Source organism: Rattus norvegicus, chromosome 2, assembly GCF_021556685.1.
Source record: "Rattus norvegicus strain SHRSP/BbbUtx chromosome 2, alternate assembly SHRSP_T2T, whole genome shotgun sequence".
NCBI classification, from domain to species: domain Eukaryota; kingdom Metazoa; phylum Chordata; class Mammalia; order Rodentia; family Muridae; genus Rattus; species Rattus norvegicus.
Window position 1 is genome coordinate 175,367,277 of NC_141535.1, and position 13,057 is coordinate 175,380,333.

The following is a 13,057-nucleotide window of genomic DNA, read 5'->3' on the forward strand; positions in this document are numbered from 1 at the left end:
TCACAATGGAACATAGGTTGGGTGCCTGGACAGTACATATCTTTCTAGCATGTCCTCCCACTGTGTACACATCTTTATGGCTCTTGGGAAGGCATTTCTAAATACCTGAAACAGAGAAAACAGCAAGAGGCATCCTGGAGCTATATAAATAGCAAGTGAGGGACTTGTTGAGGGGCAGAGGTCAAAGTGTCTTAACAGTGCTGCAGACATCACAGTGCCTTAATAGTGTAGACGTCACAATATCTTTAGATCAGTGCTTAGACGGGAAGTGTCCCAAGTCCCCAGGAAACTTGGCCACTTGGCCCTAGCTTAGGCCCTAAATGAGGCCCCTTTCTGCCTCAGGGCCATGAAAACTGGGTGTCAGACCCATTTCCTCTGTGTCTCTCTGGGAGCCTAAGCCCTGGTTAGGGAGAGTCAAGGTATGTGGGGCCAAGACAGAAGGGAGAGTGTTTGGGGCCTCTGTGCTTTCTGGTCTCAGTATCCTGGAGTTCTCAGAGCTCCCTGCTGCCTCTCCTCAGCCTGGAGCTGGGCAGGTGAAAAGACTGCAGTTGGATCGATACTGGGCCTTCTCCATTTCCCTTGCCCATTTCTTTTTTGTAACTGCCCTTATGAAAGCAATACTTAGGCATGATTGATTTTTAAAACTGATGATGTCTTAAAAACCACTTGTCCTTTACCTTGTTTAAAAAGCATGCCTGTGACCATCAGGCTTGTCTTCTGTCGTTTCATGAAGTCTCCATTCTTCACGTCTGTGCTTAGACACCACCTGTCCCCCTGAAGGGCTGGGGAGGTGCTTCCACCCAGGCTCCCTCCTTTCTCTTACTGCAGATTACCAGCTGCCCAGTGCAGAGCTTTCCTCCTTACCAGCCTTCAGCTCACCTGCAGGGCTGGCACTAGGCAACGTCACCGCCTGGCAGCAGCCCCAGCAGCCCCAGCAGCCACAACCACCACAACCGCCACAGTCACAGCCACAGCCACCACAGCCACAGCCACAGCAGCCACCTCAGCAACAGCCCCACTTGGTCCCTGTTTCTCTCAGCAACCTCATGTGAGTCTTTGGGAGGCTTTCCATGGGGACGGTGGGGAGTGAGGGACAGAAGGTCTCCTTGGAGTTGTGTATGTGTTTAGTAAGTGGCAGTCGTGAGCCCTCTACCCAGCCAGCAGAGCTGAGGGTGTAGGCTTTAGAAGATGGACAGAGTGGTGTGGACAGATTGCAGCTAACACTCATTTCTCTTCTTTCCCTTTGACATGCGTCTCCCTCTCTCCCAACTCCCCACTTTCATTTTGTTGTGTTTCCCTGTCTGCTGACTTCTTCTTGCTATTTGTTACTGTCCCTGTGTCCCTGAACTCCAGCCCTGGCAGCCCCTTGCCCCATGTGGGTGCTGCTCTCACTGTCACTACCCACCCCCACATCAGCATCAAGTCAGAACCAGTGTCCCCAAGTCGTGAACGCAGCCCTGCACCTCCTCCACCAGCTGTGTTCCCAGCTGCCCGCCCTGAGCCTGGCGAAGGTCTCAGCAGCCCAGCTGGAGGATCCTATGAGACCGGGGACCGGGATGATGGACGGGGGGACTTTGGGCCCACACTAGGCCTGCTGCGCCCAGCCCCAGAGCCTGAGGCTGAGGGCTCAGCTGTGAAGAGGATGCGGCTGGATACTTGGGTACTGTAACATTGCCCTTCTGTCTGCCGGTGTCTGCGTCACCCAGGGATGCCCCACATGCACATGCCTGTTTTCTTTCCCACCTGAGGCCTTGTGGCCAGGCATTTCTTTTGGGTCAGTACTCACAGCCCTCGACCCCCTCCTTGCAGCATTGTTCCCTGCTCAGTGACCTCCAGCTAGCCTCACCCTAGAGTGTGACCCCTGGGGAGAGGGGTGGGTGCATCCTATAGGCCACACTGCCCCTCACACCACCTTCTCCATCTCCTTTCTTCACAGACATTAAAGTGATGGTTCCCACTCCCATCTCTCAGCCTCCCTGATGAAGAGTTGACAATCTCACCGCCCACCCCTCCCTGTCCTGGGCTCCTCCCGCTCGACCCCACTTCCTTTCTTCTGCTCCATGTCCTGTTGATGGTTACATTTGTGTATAATTATATTATTATTATTATTATTGTTATTATTATTATATTTTTAAATTCAAATTCTCGCTTTAGAGAGAGGGATGCTCTTGCCCCTTTCTTGCTCCCACCATTTTCACTGATGGGGGACTCTCTTTATTGCGGGAAAGGGGGGACACTTTGCACGTTGTACACATATGCTGCAGGAAGGGGGGGAGGCGGTAGGCCTTGGAGAAGGACAGGTGCCGAGCCCTGCATGTGGAGCCCTCCCATCCCATTCCCAGATAGACGTAAAGAACCAAAAACTACCCAACAACAAAACCCAGACAGTGGACTGAAACCCAAAGCTGGCTTGATGAGGGGCTTGTGTCTCGGGATATAGGAGGAGGTGGAGTTTCTGCTTCTGGGCAGTTCGTGGCTAATACCTATCCTGGTCCCTTCAGCTTCCTGCATACATACTGCACTCACTGATCCTGTGTGCTACACCCCAAGATCTGGGTGATAGAAAGGCTGCCTAGGATTCTGAGGCCAGGGCAAGGGCTTGAGGTAGGAATCTCTAGAAGAAACTGTGGAGAGGGACAGCTGTAGAAAGAGAGCTGAGGAGGACAGAAGGACTGGGTGTGATGACTTGGGACCCTACCCCCAGCTTTTCCTTTAAGATGTACAGTGCAATAGCGCCCCATCCTTCAGCCTACCCCAGCCCTAAAGAAAGCTGGCCATGTCCTGGGAGAGTTGGGAGATGACCTTAAGTGAAGTGGCTCCAGGTGGGCCAGAGTCATCCTGGGGCACTGAAGTCAGGAGGCCTGTCAGGGGCTTTGTGCACCTGTGTCCAGAGAGTACACACTAGGCACATGGCATGGTCTGTGGAGCTAGAGGCTCCTGTAGATGAGGCCCCTAGCCCTTCCCCAGGCCTCTGAGCTCCTGCCCCTGCCCCACCTCCCAGCTCTCTTTATGCCCCTTGTCTCGCTACCTCCTGTCCCTACACCTCCAGGCCACATCCCATACCTGCCCTCTTGCTACTGTAATTGTAAATAGAGACCTTTCAAATGTTAGTGGTGTAACAGTCCAGGAAACTGTTGTGTTTGTTGTTGTTGTATTGATATGAAATGAGATTCTATTTTTGTCAAAGTATATTGTAATAATAATGACTCAAATGGCCCGTCCTGTACAGATGAGATTCTTCTGCTGTGTTCTTGCCTTCCTCTCCCAGACTCATGCTTTGTGGCCTCCTCAGTGGGGCTGCAGCAAGACCAGGGGCAGTGGAAGCATTGGGTCCTTGGGCCTCTTGCTGGATCTGAGGTCAAATTGGAGGGAATAGTCTGCCCCCTCCCCAGCCTGCTCTCTGTCACCATCCCTGCCCTTCCTCTGCTTTCCCACCCAGGAAAAGGGGATGGGAGACAGCCACACCCCCTTGGAGCTCCCTCCCAGCCGGAGGGTAGAGTTAGACAAGGCTCAGTGCTGTAGTAAGATGGTCTTTGCCCAACTATGACCCAGCCTTTTGTAGTATTTGACACTTGATGCAGGGAAGGAGCCAGAAGCAGAGGGGTGTGAGCATGCTCGTGGGGGCGTATCTGGGTTCACCCTGTATTTATGTGTTTGTGTGCAGCTGTGCGGATGTACCTTTGAGTGACTCAAGCTCCAAGGGCCTCTGTGTCTGTGAGCTGGATGTGTTTACAAGGGATAGGCAGCTTCCAACTCTGTGGCTTCACTCCCCTCCCTGGGCTGCTCTCAGTCCCAAAACATTTTACTAAAGTTTGGGGGAGGGAGTGCTAGTCGGCCTTCCTCTTCTCCCCACAGCCTACCTCCACCAGGGCTTCACATTTGGAGCTCTGCCTCCATACGGCTGTCCACTAGCCCCACCCAGTCACAGTTCCATCCCTGGAGTTCTGACTTGTTTATGGAGCCAACTCAAGTTCCTCTTCCTCCTGGGAGCTTTGCCTTCCATGGGGCAGGGACCGTCCCTTACCCAGAGTTTTGCCCCCCTCCTCAGTTCCTAGAGGGAAGTTTTGAGACTTGCTTACGGCTTTGAAAGAAGCCAGGGTGTAGTTCTGTGCTCCCCTTGAAGTAGCTGGCACATTATAGGCCCTTAGTAAATGCTGAATGGGTTGATGACAGGTGCTCAATAAATGTGGAATCACGGCTTCATCTCAGGCCTATCCTTCCTGGACTGAGTTTGGCCACCATTATACACACAGCTGGGGGTGAAGCCCCTATAGTTCACAGTGTGCTATTCAACAGTTTGCCATCTGCTTCCCGAAAGCAAACCTGGCTTGTGATTGCCGTGTGTGTGCGCGCTTGCATGTGGGTGTGTGGGTGTGTGGGTGTGTATCACACACACACACACACACACACACACACACACACACACACACACGAGTTCCTATGTGTCTCTGTCCCTGACAGTAGGGGCAGTCTATGAATGAATATGTGACATTTCTGAAGTTCAGTATCTCCAGGTTTCTCCTGGGGCTATGTAGGGGCTTCTGGCTGGCCAGGTAAATGGATCCCTGGGAACCCAGACCTCAAATGGGGACTTACTTTCTTCCTCTCACAAGCCAAATTTGCCTCCTATCCACTCCCTCTACAAAACTGGGTATTTGCCAAAGTAGCCTCTGGCGTCATCCAGTGCCCTTCCCACCCAGGTTCCCCTCCACTTTCAGGGATAGTGGGACTGAGGGCCACCCCCACATGCCTCAATGGAACACATTTCCTCCATCCCCAGCAGTGTATCCACCCATCCCTCCCCCACTCGAACAGGAAGGAAGAAATGCACCTTCTCTTGCTCATTATTTATTTGTTTGGAGAGACAAAAATGATGGGAAAGTATCTAAAAATCTCTCTCTCTATTTTTATGCGACTCTCTGGAACCCCCTGTGGGGGAATGTCAGCTCTCCTGAAGGCTGGGAGCTCCTCATTCTGCCCTGTCTGCCTCTACGTAAGCGGAAGGGATGGGACATAATGGGACAGGAGGGCTGATTCCCAAGGAGAATCTGAATTCTCTACCCCATTCAATCCCAGAAAGAGGGAAGAAGGGAGGGATGGGGCCAGCCAAGAGCTGACCCACCCCCAAACTTGACAATCACCCACACTCCTGACTCCTGGGTCTTGGGTGAGTCCAAGTGTGTGGCTGTTGATTTGTTTTCATTATTTCTTTCTGTGCTGTACGGTGATGCTTTCTAGTATTCTGCACATTCAGAAAAGTCCTCGAGATTCTTACGAGTTTGGTTTGAAAACTCTTTCACTATATTTGTTGTAAAGAGGTTTACTATTAAAAGAAAAAAGAACATGTTTCTGATACCTCAGTTTGGGTTTTGATTTCATTGGTGCGGCGAGTAAGGGGAAGAAAACCTGGTGTGCCTGGCAGAACGAGTGATGATCTGGAGGGCAGACTGTGATGTCAGGTCTCTCAGGCACTCTTAAAGCAGAGGCAGCCCCAGAGCTGTGGGCAGTTGCTCCAGGTAGAAGCCTTGAAAGTGATCTTGCAACATGGGAAGAACAAATGTTCCTAGGGTCAGATCTAGCCTTCCCACTACAGCCAGCCATTCTTAGCAGACTTCCCCTGCTCAAGAAAGGGTTAATAGGATGTTGTTCTCTAGGTGGGGACTGCAACTCCGTTGGTAGAGTGCTTGCCTAGTTAAGTCTCCAGTACCACATAAAAGCAGGCTTGGCAGTGCACACTAGATGTTCTAGATAGGGGCAGGAGGATCAGAAGTTCAGTCATCCTCAGCTATGCAGGGACCCTGTCTATAAGAAAAAGATGTTACTATCCTTCCACAATGGCCTCCTGCTATCTGCCTGTTCCCACACTGAGTAACCAATAGAAAAAGGCAAGTAATGTCATGTGGTTTCAAATGGGAAGGGTGGCTTCTGTTTCTCGATATCTGCCCTAATATTATGCTATACACCAGCTCCGTGGAAAGCCCACATGCCAAGGACCAGTGGCCTCCTACCAGCTGCCATTTGAATGAGGTCATCTCCAGCAGTATAGTTCTCTAACTTCTCCAGACATTGCACCAGGGGAGAAGGTACAGGTAAGATGTACTACCCCAGCTTATCCTCACTCATGGGAAAGACTCTTCTCCAAGGTGGACTCAGAATCCAAATTCTTATAAACCCTTTCTGCTCAGTCCCTCTCCCAATTGCCTCAGTCTGTTTTGCCTCCTCTTCCTTCCTACCAGTAGGTATCACCCACTGGGGTCTGGGATAAGCCTTACTGTTGCTCACAAAAACTTCTCTTGCCTGTCTCTTCCGGTGTTTTTCCCAGCCCCTGTATAGTTCAATGGGGTCTTGGAGTTGGTTCTGGCCAGTGCACTAATGAGCTGTAATGTGTGTCCCTTCTGAAATATAGGTAGTCCCCCTGTCTAGGTGCTGTTTTTCCCTGAATTGAGCATAGTGGAAGAGTAGTCTGTGTGGAGGGCCATGGATCAAAATCAGCCTGAGTTGGGGGTCTGACGCCCTCTTCTGGCCTCTGCGAGCACTGCATGCATGCAGAACACCCCCATACATGTGTATTTATCCTCAGGCAGAACATCCCCATACGTATTACTTAAAGCAGTCTGGGTTGCTGAACTGCCTCAGGGTGGTGTTAGGACCAGGAGAACTTTATGTGAATAGAAATGAGACCTGCACTATGAATCACTACACTATCCTAGCCAGAGTGGTTTGTGTCCCACTCAGTCGGGAGGCCCTGATTGTTTAAAACCCTTGTAGTATGTCTATGGACTCTGCATAGTCCAGAGTGTGGTCTAGTTCTGACACTTGCTGGATGTTCCTATACAACGTGAACAGCTGCCTATCTCCTTTAATTACACCTGCCCTTCTTAGGCAGGTTGATAATCTTTGGCTCTGTTGATAATCTGACCCCTTTGTGGTATTCCATAGCTCACCACATAAAGTGCAAAAGCCTTGCTGGTTCTCAAGGCCTTCAACAGGCCAATACAAGCCCCCTTCCAGGCTCAGTCCATGCCGTTTTTGGACTCTGGGTGTACACCAGAACAGAAAGGAAATCAGTTGGTTCTTACTGCTAGTAGGAACAGGAGACAAAAGAACCAGCAAGGGCTGGAGAGATGGCTCAGTGGTTAAGAGCACTGACTGCTCTTCTAAAGGTTCTGAGTTCAATTCCCAGCAACCACAGGGTGGCTCACAACCATCTGTCATGAAGATCCGATGCCCTCTTCTGGTGTGTCTGAAGACAGCGACAGTGTAATCACATAAAATAAATAAATCTTTAAAAAAAAAAAAACCAGCAAAAACTGGGCTTGCGAGATGAGAGACAGGGAACATCCACTCCAAACTAGTGGTCTGGGAGGTATCTTAGAGAAAGGGCTTGAACTGAACATTTGAAGGTGTGTAGGAATTTGCTAGGCATATGGGGCCTTATGGAAATCAAATATTGGTGAAAGCCAATGAGAATATCATGTAGAGCTGAAGTGATAGGCAGAGGCCATGTGAAGGGCCTTCCTTAGCAAGTGAGACTTTCTTCTCTACATTGTAGGTCTCCAGAAGAGTTTAGGTAAAGAAAAGACTTAGAGGTAAGCCAGGAGCTGGATGACAGACAAGAGAATGGGAGTTCAGGGCAGCCTGGGTTTCACAGTAGGACCTATGTCAAAATGAACACAGAAAGCTAAAGTAGGGCAGAGACACGTGCCTACAGTCCCAGCATGGATGAGTTAAGGCAGGAGGATCAGGAGTTCAAGGACATCTGGATTACAGAGTGAACTGCAGGGCAGGCTGGCTTACATAAGATCTACTTCAGAAAACTGAGATAGAAGAACATTTGCTAGCAAAACTGACAGCAATGCATTCTCTCTCTCTCTCTCTCTCTCTCTCTCTCTCTCTCTCTCTCTCACACACACACACACACTCACACACATCAGGAGTCTATCACAGGGTTTCTTTTCCTTCCTTCCTTCCTTCCTTCCTCCCTCCCTCCCTCCCTCCCTCCCTCCCTTCCTTCCTAAGGCTGTTTGACACAGGTTCTCTCTGCCCTCCTGGAACTCACTGTATCAGACTGGCTTTGAATTTACAGATTCAAAGCAGAGGCAGTTCTGCTTGCCTCTACTAGGATCAAAAGCGTGCACCACCACAACCGGCTCATGTGGCTTCTTAAACTTTGCTTCCCACAAACCTCTCTTCTGCTGAATTCATGTTCTCTATATCCTGAACGTGAAATATACAAATCAAACATCTGCTGGAAATGACAAGTTCCTATTTGTGTATGTATGTGGGTGCAGCCGGGTATGAGGGCCAGAGCTAGGGTGGCCTCTGTCGCTCTCCACTGAATCTGGAGTTCGTCCTTTTAGTCATACTAGCTGACCACAAGTCCCAATCCCTCTGTCTGTGTCTCCCCAGTGTGGGATTACAGGCACTGACAACCATACCCAGTTTTACCAGTTTTGCTGTAGGGGACCTGAAAGCATACTTATGCTATCTCTATATACCCCCAAATTTATTTTAAATAAAATTCTGTAATATGCATAAACTATCTGATCTATATTTATAATCTTAAATTATTGAAGATTAAAGCATCCAGCCCAGCTAAGACTACATGAGACCATGTCTCAAAAAGAAACTTAAGCAAATTTTCATACTAATGAGATAAATTTATTTTTACATAAAGGCTGGGTATGTGGTGCATGCCTTTAATCCCAGCACTTGGGAAGCAGAGGCAGGTAAAGCTCTCTTGAGTTCTAGGCCACCTTGATCTACAGAGTTTCAGGACAGCCAAGGCTCAACAGTAAAACCCTGTCTTAAAAATCTAAAACATCGGGCTGGAGAGATGGCTCAGCCGTTAAAGGCTAGGCTCACAACCAAAAATCTAAAACATAATCAGTCAACCTTGGCTGATTATTTGACAGTTCTCCATGTAGAACTTCTTCAATATTTTTCAGAACTATAATTTGATTTAATACTTGTCAATACTGAGTATGCTGCTTCCCATATAGTACAAAATGGCAGGTGTGGCCTGGTTGGTTTTGTCAACTTGACACAACCTAGAATCACTTGGAAAGAGACCTCAGTTGACGAACTGCTTCCAGGGGCTGCAGAGATGGCTTGGGGAGGGACAGGGATATAGCTCAGAGACCTTGCCCAGCAAGCAGAAGTACCAGGCTCAAAACTCCACTCAGCACCTAAGACTTCAGAGGTGGTGCCACACACGTGGAATCCTAGGAGATGGGGGCTCAGAAGCTCAAGGTCATTCGCTGCTATAAAGTGAGTTCAGAGTAACAAGGAATACATGCACTTCTGTTCAAAACAAAATAAATAAAGTGAAACCAACCGAACATTCTAACACCGTCCCAAGGATCTGAAAGAATGCTGACTGGAAACTGGCTAGGGAATGACAGTATCTGGCATGGTGCCTACACAAGACAAATGAGAGACAATGCATGTTTTTGTTGTGCTTTTTACGTGATTTTACTTTCTTGTGTGTTGGGGGGGGGGGGGGCGGCGGATGAATGGAGGCCAGAACAGGGCATATCAAGTTTATTGGAACTAATGTTACAGGAAATTGTGAGATGTTTACTTGGGTGCTGGAAACAATTCAGGTCAGCAAACATTTTTTTTGTTGTTGTTTATTTTTTGTTCATTGATGTTTTGCTTACCTGCACATCTATGTAAGGACAGTTGGGAGCTGCCTTGTGGGTGCTGAGAATTGAACCCAGGTCCTCTGGAGAAGCAGTCAATGCTCTTAATCACTGAGCCCCCAGGACACATTCTTTTTTTTTTTTTTTTCTTTTTTCTTTTTTTCGGAGCTGGGGACCGAACTCAGGGCCTTGCGCTTACTAGGCAAGCGCTCTACCACTGAGCTAAATTCCCAACCCCCCAGGACACATTCTTTTTTTTTTTTTTTTTGGTTCTTTTTTTCGGAGCTGGGGACCGAACCCAGGGCCTTGCGCTTCCTAGGTAAGCGCTCTACCACTGAGCTAAATCCCCAGCCCCCCCCAGGACACATTCTTAATCCAGCATCCCTTCTGGTTTTCTCAGGACACACATGTGTACACACATGCAATTTTTTTTTTAATAAAAAATACTTCCAAGTTCTTTTTGCAGTTTCTTTCCTTTTTAGCTAAAGGACAAACTCCTTGAGTACTGCCATATAAAATAGAACTAGGGTGTGGGTCTCTTGGACTCAGCTATCAAGGTCGGTGGTTCTTAGGCGCTATTAGTGTTGTCTAATTGCTAATACCAAGAGGCCAGTGGTACTGTGTTCTGACTCATCCTTAAGTTCCATGGGCTAACTTTTCCAGCCTTGTTTGTGATTGTGTGGGAACTTGTTCAAGGAACAGCAGATGTGTACGGAACCCAGGCGATCCCACCTCAGGCTCTGGACTTCAATGTCTGCAGCATAAAATCACTCACTACCTGGACGAAGAGGAAATCCATTCTCGTCGTATTTCACGGTCTTGGGTCTCAAAAGTAAGAGGTAGAGCCCCATAGCATAGTTTACAGTCCCCCTTCCCCGCCCCCACCGTGTTCTTTCCACACAGCCTAGCGCAGCTCCTTGGTAGGTTTGCAGCAGGTCAGTTCCGGCCTCTTGGGTGAGTCAGATTTACCCCTTAGCCCTGTATGAGCTCAGCTCCACCTCTCGGTCTCTGTCCAGTCTCGGGATGCGTCTCCACCCTCACAGGATAGCGTCCCAGGACTGCTCCTATTTAGGATATGAGCTGCCACGTGCCCAAAGCATGCTGGGTGCCCCTGGGGAGGGGAAGATTCTCAGAAGGCAGGGCCACGAGCCCGCCACGCACCGCCCCCGCGTAGCCCGCGGCTTGTTCCGGAGACCGATGAATTGCTTCCGGGTTTCAAAACCTCCATTCTAAGGGGGCGGGTATAGAAGGTAGGCCGTAGAGTGGCCTAACATCCATTTCCGCCCGTTCTGCCCCCGGAGGTGTCGTTGAGCGATTGACTGCTTCTCTCGGGCTTCACGAGTGGCAGAACATGGTCCCGAGCCTCTGACAACGTTCCACCGCAAGTGGAACAAAGGCCTTTAAGCCACGCCCGGCGCCGCCTGCGTTCGGTGGGAAGTAGGTAACAAGGCTCATTCCATTGGCCCTTCCAGTGAGTGATGGAAGCATCGGCCAACTGCTGCCTGCACAAGACGCGTGCGTCCTCAATAGGTTTAGCACTAGGAAAACTACAAGTAAAACAACTGCTTTCAGCATTCTCTCTGGGGCTTCCAGAAGCTGCGCATGCGTAAAACACCATTGTCAACTTCCTGCACAAATTGAGAGAATTAGCACCTTCGGCCCTGTTGGCAAATTTACTGAGATTGACAGCACTGCGTAAGATCTGTCATTGCCTGGGCGTTCCAGAAGGAATCCGGCAGGCGAATGCAACGATTTGTCACTGTCAAAACTGTTAACTACAAAGCTCACGCCGAAAAACTTGCGTGATTGAATTATAAAAAAGGAGAAAAAAAAAAAAAGTCGCGGGGCTGGAGATGTAACTCTTGATAGGCTCCCCTTAGCATGTACAGAATCCGGGGTTCGACCTTGTGTGTGCGTATAGTGGCGCACGCCTGTAATTCTGGCACTTGGGAGGTGGAGTTTGAAGAATTAGAAATTCAAAGCCAGATGACTTAGTGAGTTCAGGCTATCCCGAAATATATGAGACTCTTGTCTTAAAAAAAAAAAAAAAAAAAGCCGTAAACGATTTTGTTTTGGGAAGTACTCACAGATGCCCTCTGCTCTAATGGCCACAGGTTGGACAGGCCTGTCTGTATTTTCCTGTCTTCTGGCGGTAAGCTTATTTATAGCTTGAGAGCTGTTGGCCTGAATCTGTGCAGACACCTTGCTATAGTAGTAAGAATATTTATTTAGAGAGTGTTCCACAGCTTGTCTTATAATCTTTCTCTCAAGAGATCCTCACATAACCCCTCGATTGGGATGGAGTTGTAGCTTAGTTGAGAGGTAGAGCAATTGCCATTCTCAGAGTACAATGGCCATCAAATCCCATAGACAGGTCACAAGTTGAGGAATAGAATGTTGGAGTCCCAAAAAAGACTGTCAAGGTGGAGCAGCCAAGAGGCCCCATCTCCCCACCCAGGGGTCCTATATTGTTAGGAACTACCACCTTGGTCACAAAGACCTTGTGTCAAAATGGGATTTATTTTATTTATATAAGCACACTATAGCTGTCTTTAGACACAGCAGAAGAAGGACTTAGACCCCATTACAGATGGCTGTGAGCTACTGTGTGGTTGCTGGAATTGAACTCAGAACCTCTGGAAGAGCAGTCAGTGTTTTTAACCACAGGGCCATCTCTCCAGCCCAGGGTGGTTACTCTTAAAGGAAGAGCATAGGCACAGTTAAAGTCAGAGCACTGGAAAGATAACTTTGTGCCTGGGATCTAAGAAGCATGTGAATGAACTGAAGACAGAATGAACAGGTCGTACTGTGGCGGGGTGGAGGGGTGGGGGTAGGGGTCAAGCCCAGTGAGCAGGGAAACCCCAGCATCCTGCAAACATCTGAAATTAGCTCTTAAAGTTTCGAATATAACAAAGTAATAGAACATTGGCTGGGAGGAAGAATGATAAAGATGGGATGTGTTGACAGTTACCTGGAGAGAGCTGGAGGATGGGGTACAAAAGATTGTGATTTCAAGGCTGGCCTGGACTGCAAAGTGAGTCCAAGGCCAGTCTACTGGTTTGCTTTTCTAAACTTGTGGTAATACATTCTAACCAAAAGCAGCTTGGGAAGGAATAGTTTTATTTCAGCTTGCAAGTTAACATCCATCACCAGAAGAAGCCAGCCAGGAACCTGGATGAAGGAACGGAAGTGAAAACCGTGGAGACACACTGCTCACTGGCTTGATCCCTGCCTCATTTTCAGCTATTGTTTTTATGCTATTTTAGAGATTTGCTTAGGAACTGGAGAGATGGAGACAAGAGCACTTGTTCTTTTGGAAGTTCTGGGTTCAGTTCCCAGCACCCACATGGTAACTCACAATCAACCATAACTCTAGTTTCAGGAGATCTGACAGTTTTTTGACCTTCATGGAC

The 13,057-nt window shown here is 48.8% G+C and overlaps 1 protein-coding gene and 1 long non-coding RNA gene across 21 annotated transcripts in view; both read left to right on the top strand.

The window, feature by feature from the left end:
• The window catches only part of Mef2d (myocyte enhancer factor 2D), a 29,004-nt gene extending 23,644 nt beyond the window's left edge, over positions 1-5,360 (top strand). For 11 of the 20 annotated variants that reach the window (XM_087634844.1, XM_087634889.1, XM_087634900.1 and 8 more), the window contains 3 exons: positions 829-1,048; positions 1,354-1,660; positions 1,937-5,360. In XM_087634844.1, coding sequence (XP_087490970.1) covers positions 829-1,048; positions 1,354-1,660; positions 1,937-1,948 — 539 coding nt within the window. In that variant the 3' untranslated portion in view covers positions 1,949-5,360. 20 annotated transcript variants of the gene reach the window in all.
• Positions 5,361-5,966: 606 nt separating this feature from the next.
• Positions 5,967-13,057, top strand: part of LOC102547113 (uncharacterized) — a 28,696-nt gene continuing 21,605 nt past the window's right edge. Inside the window, exon 1 of the long non-coding RNA XR_015676270.1 lies at positions 5,967-6,089. This is a non-coding gene — a long non-coding RNA (uncharacterized LOC102547113). The remainder of the gene's footprint in view (positions 6,090-13,057) is intronic.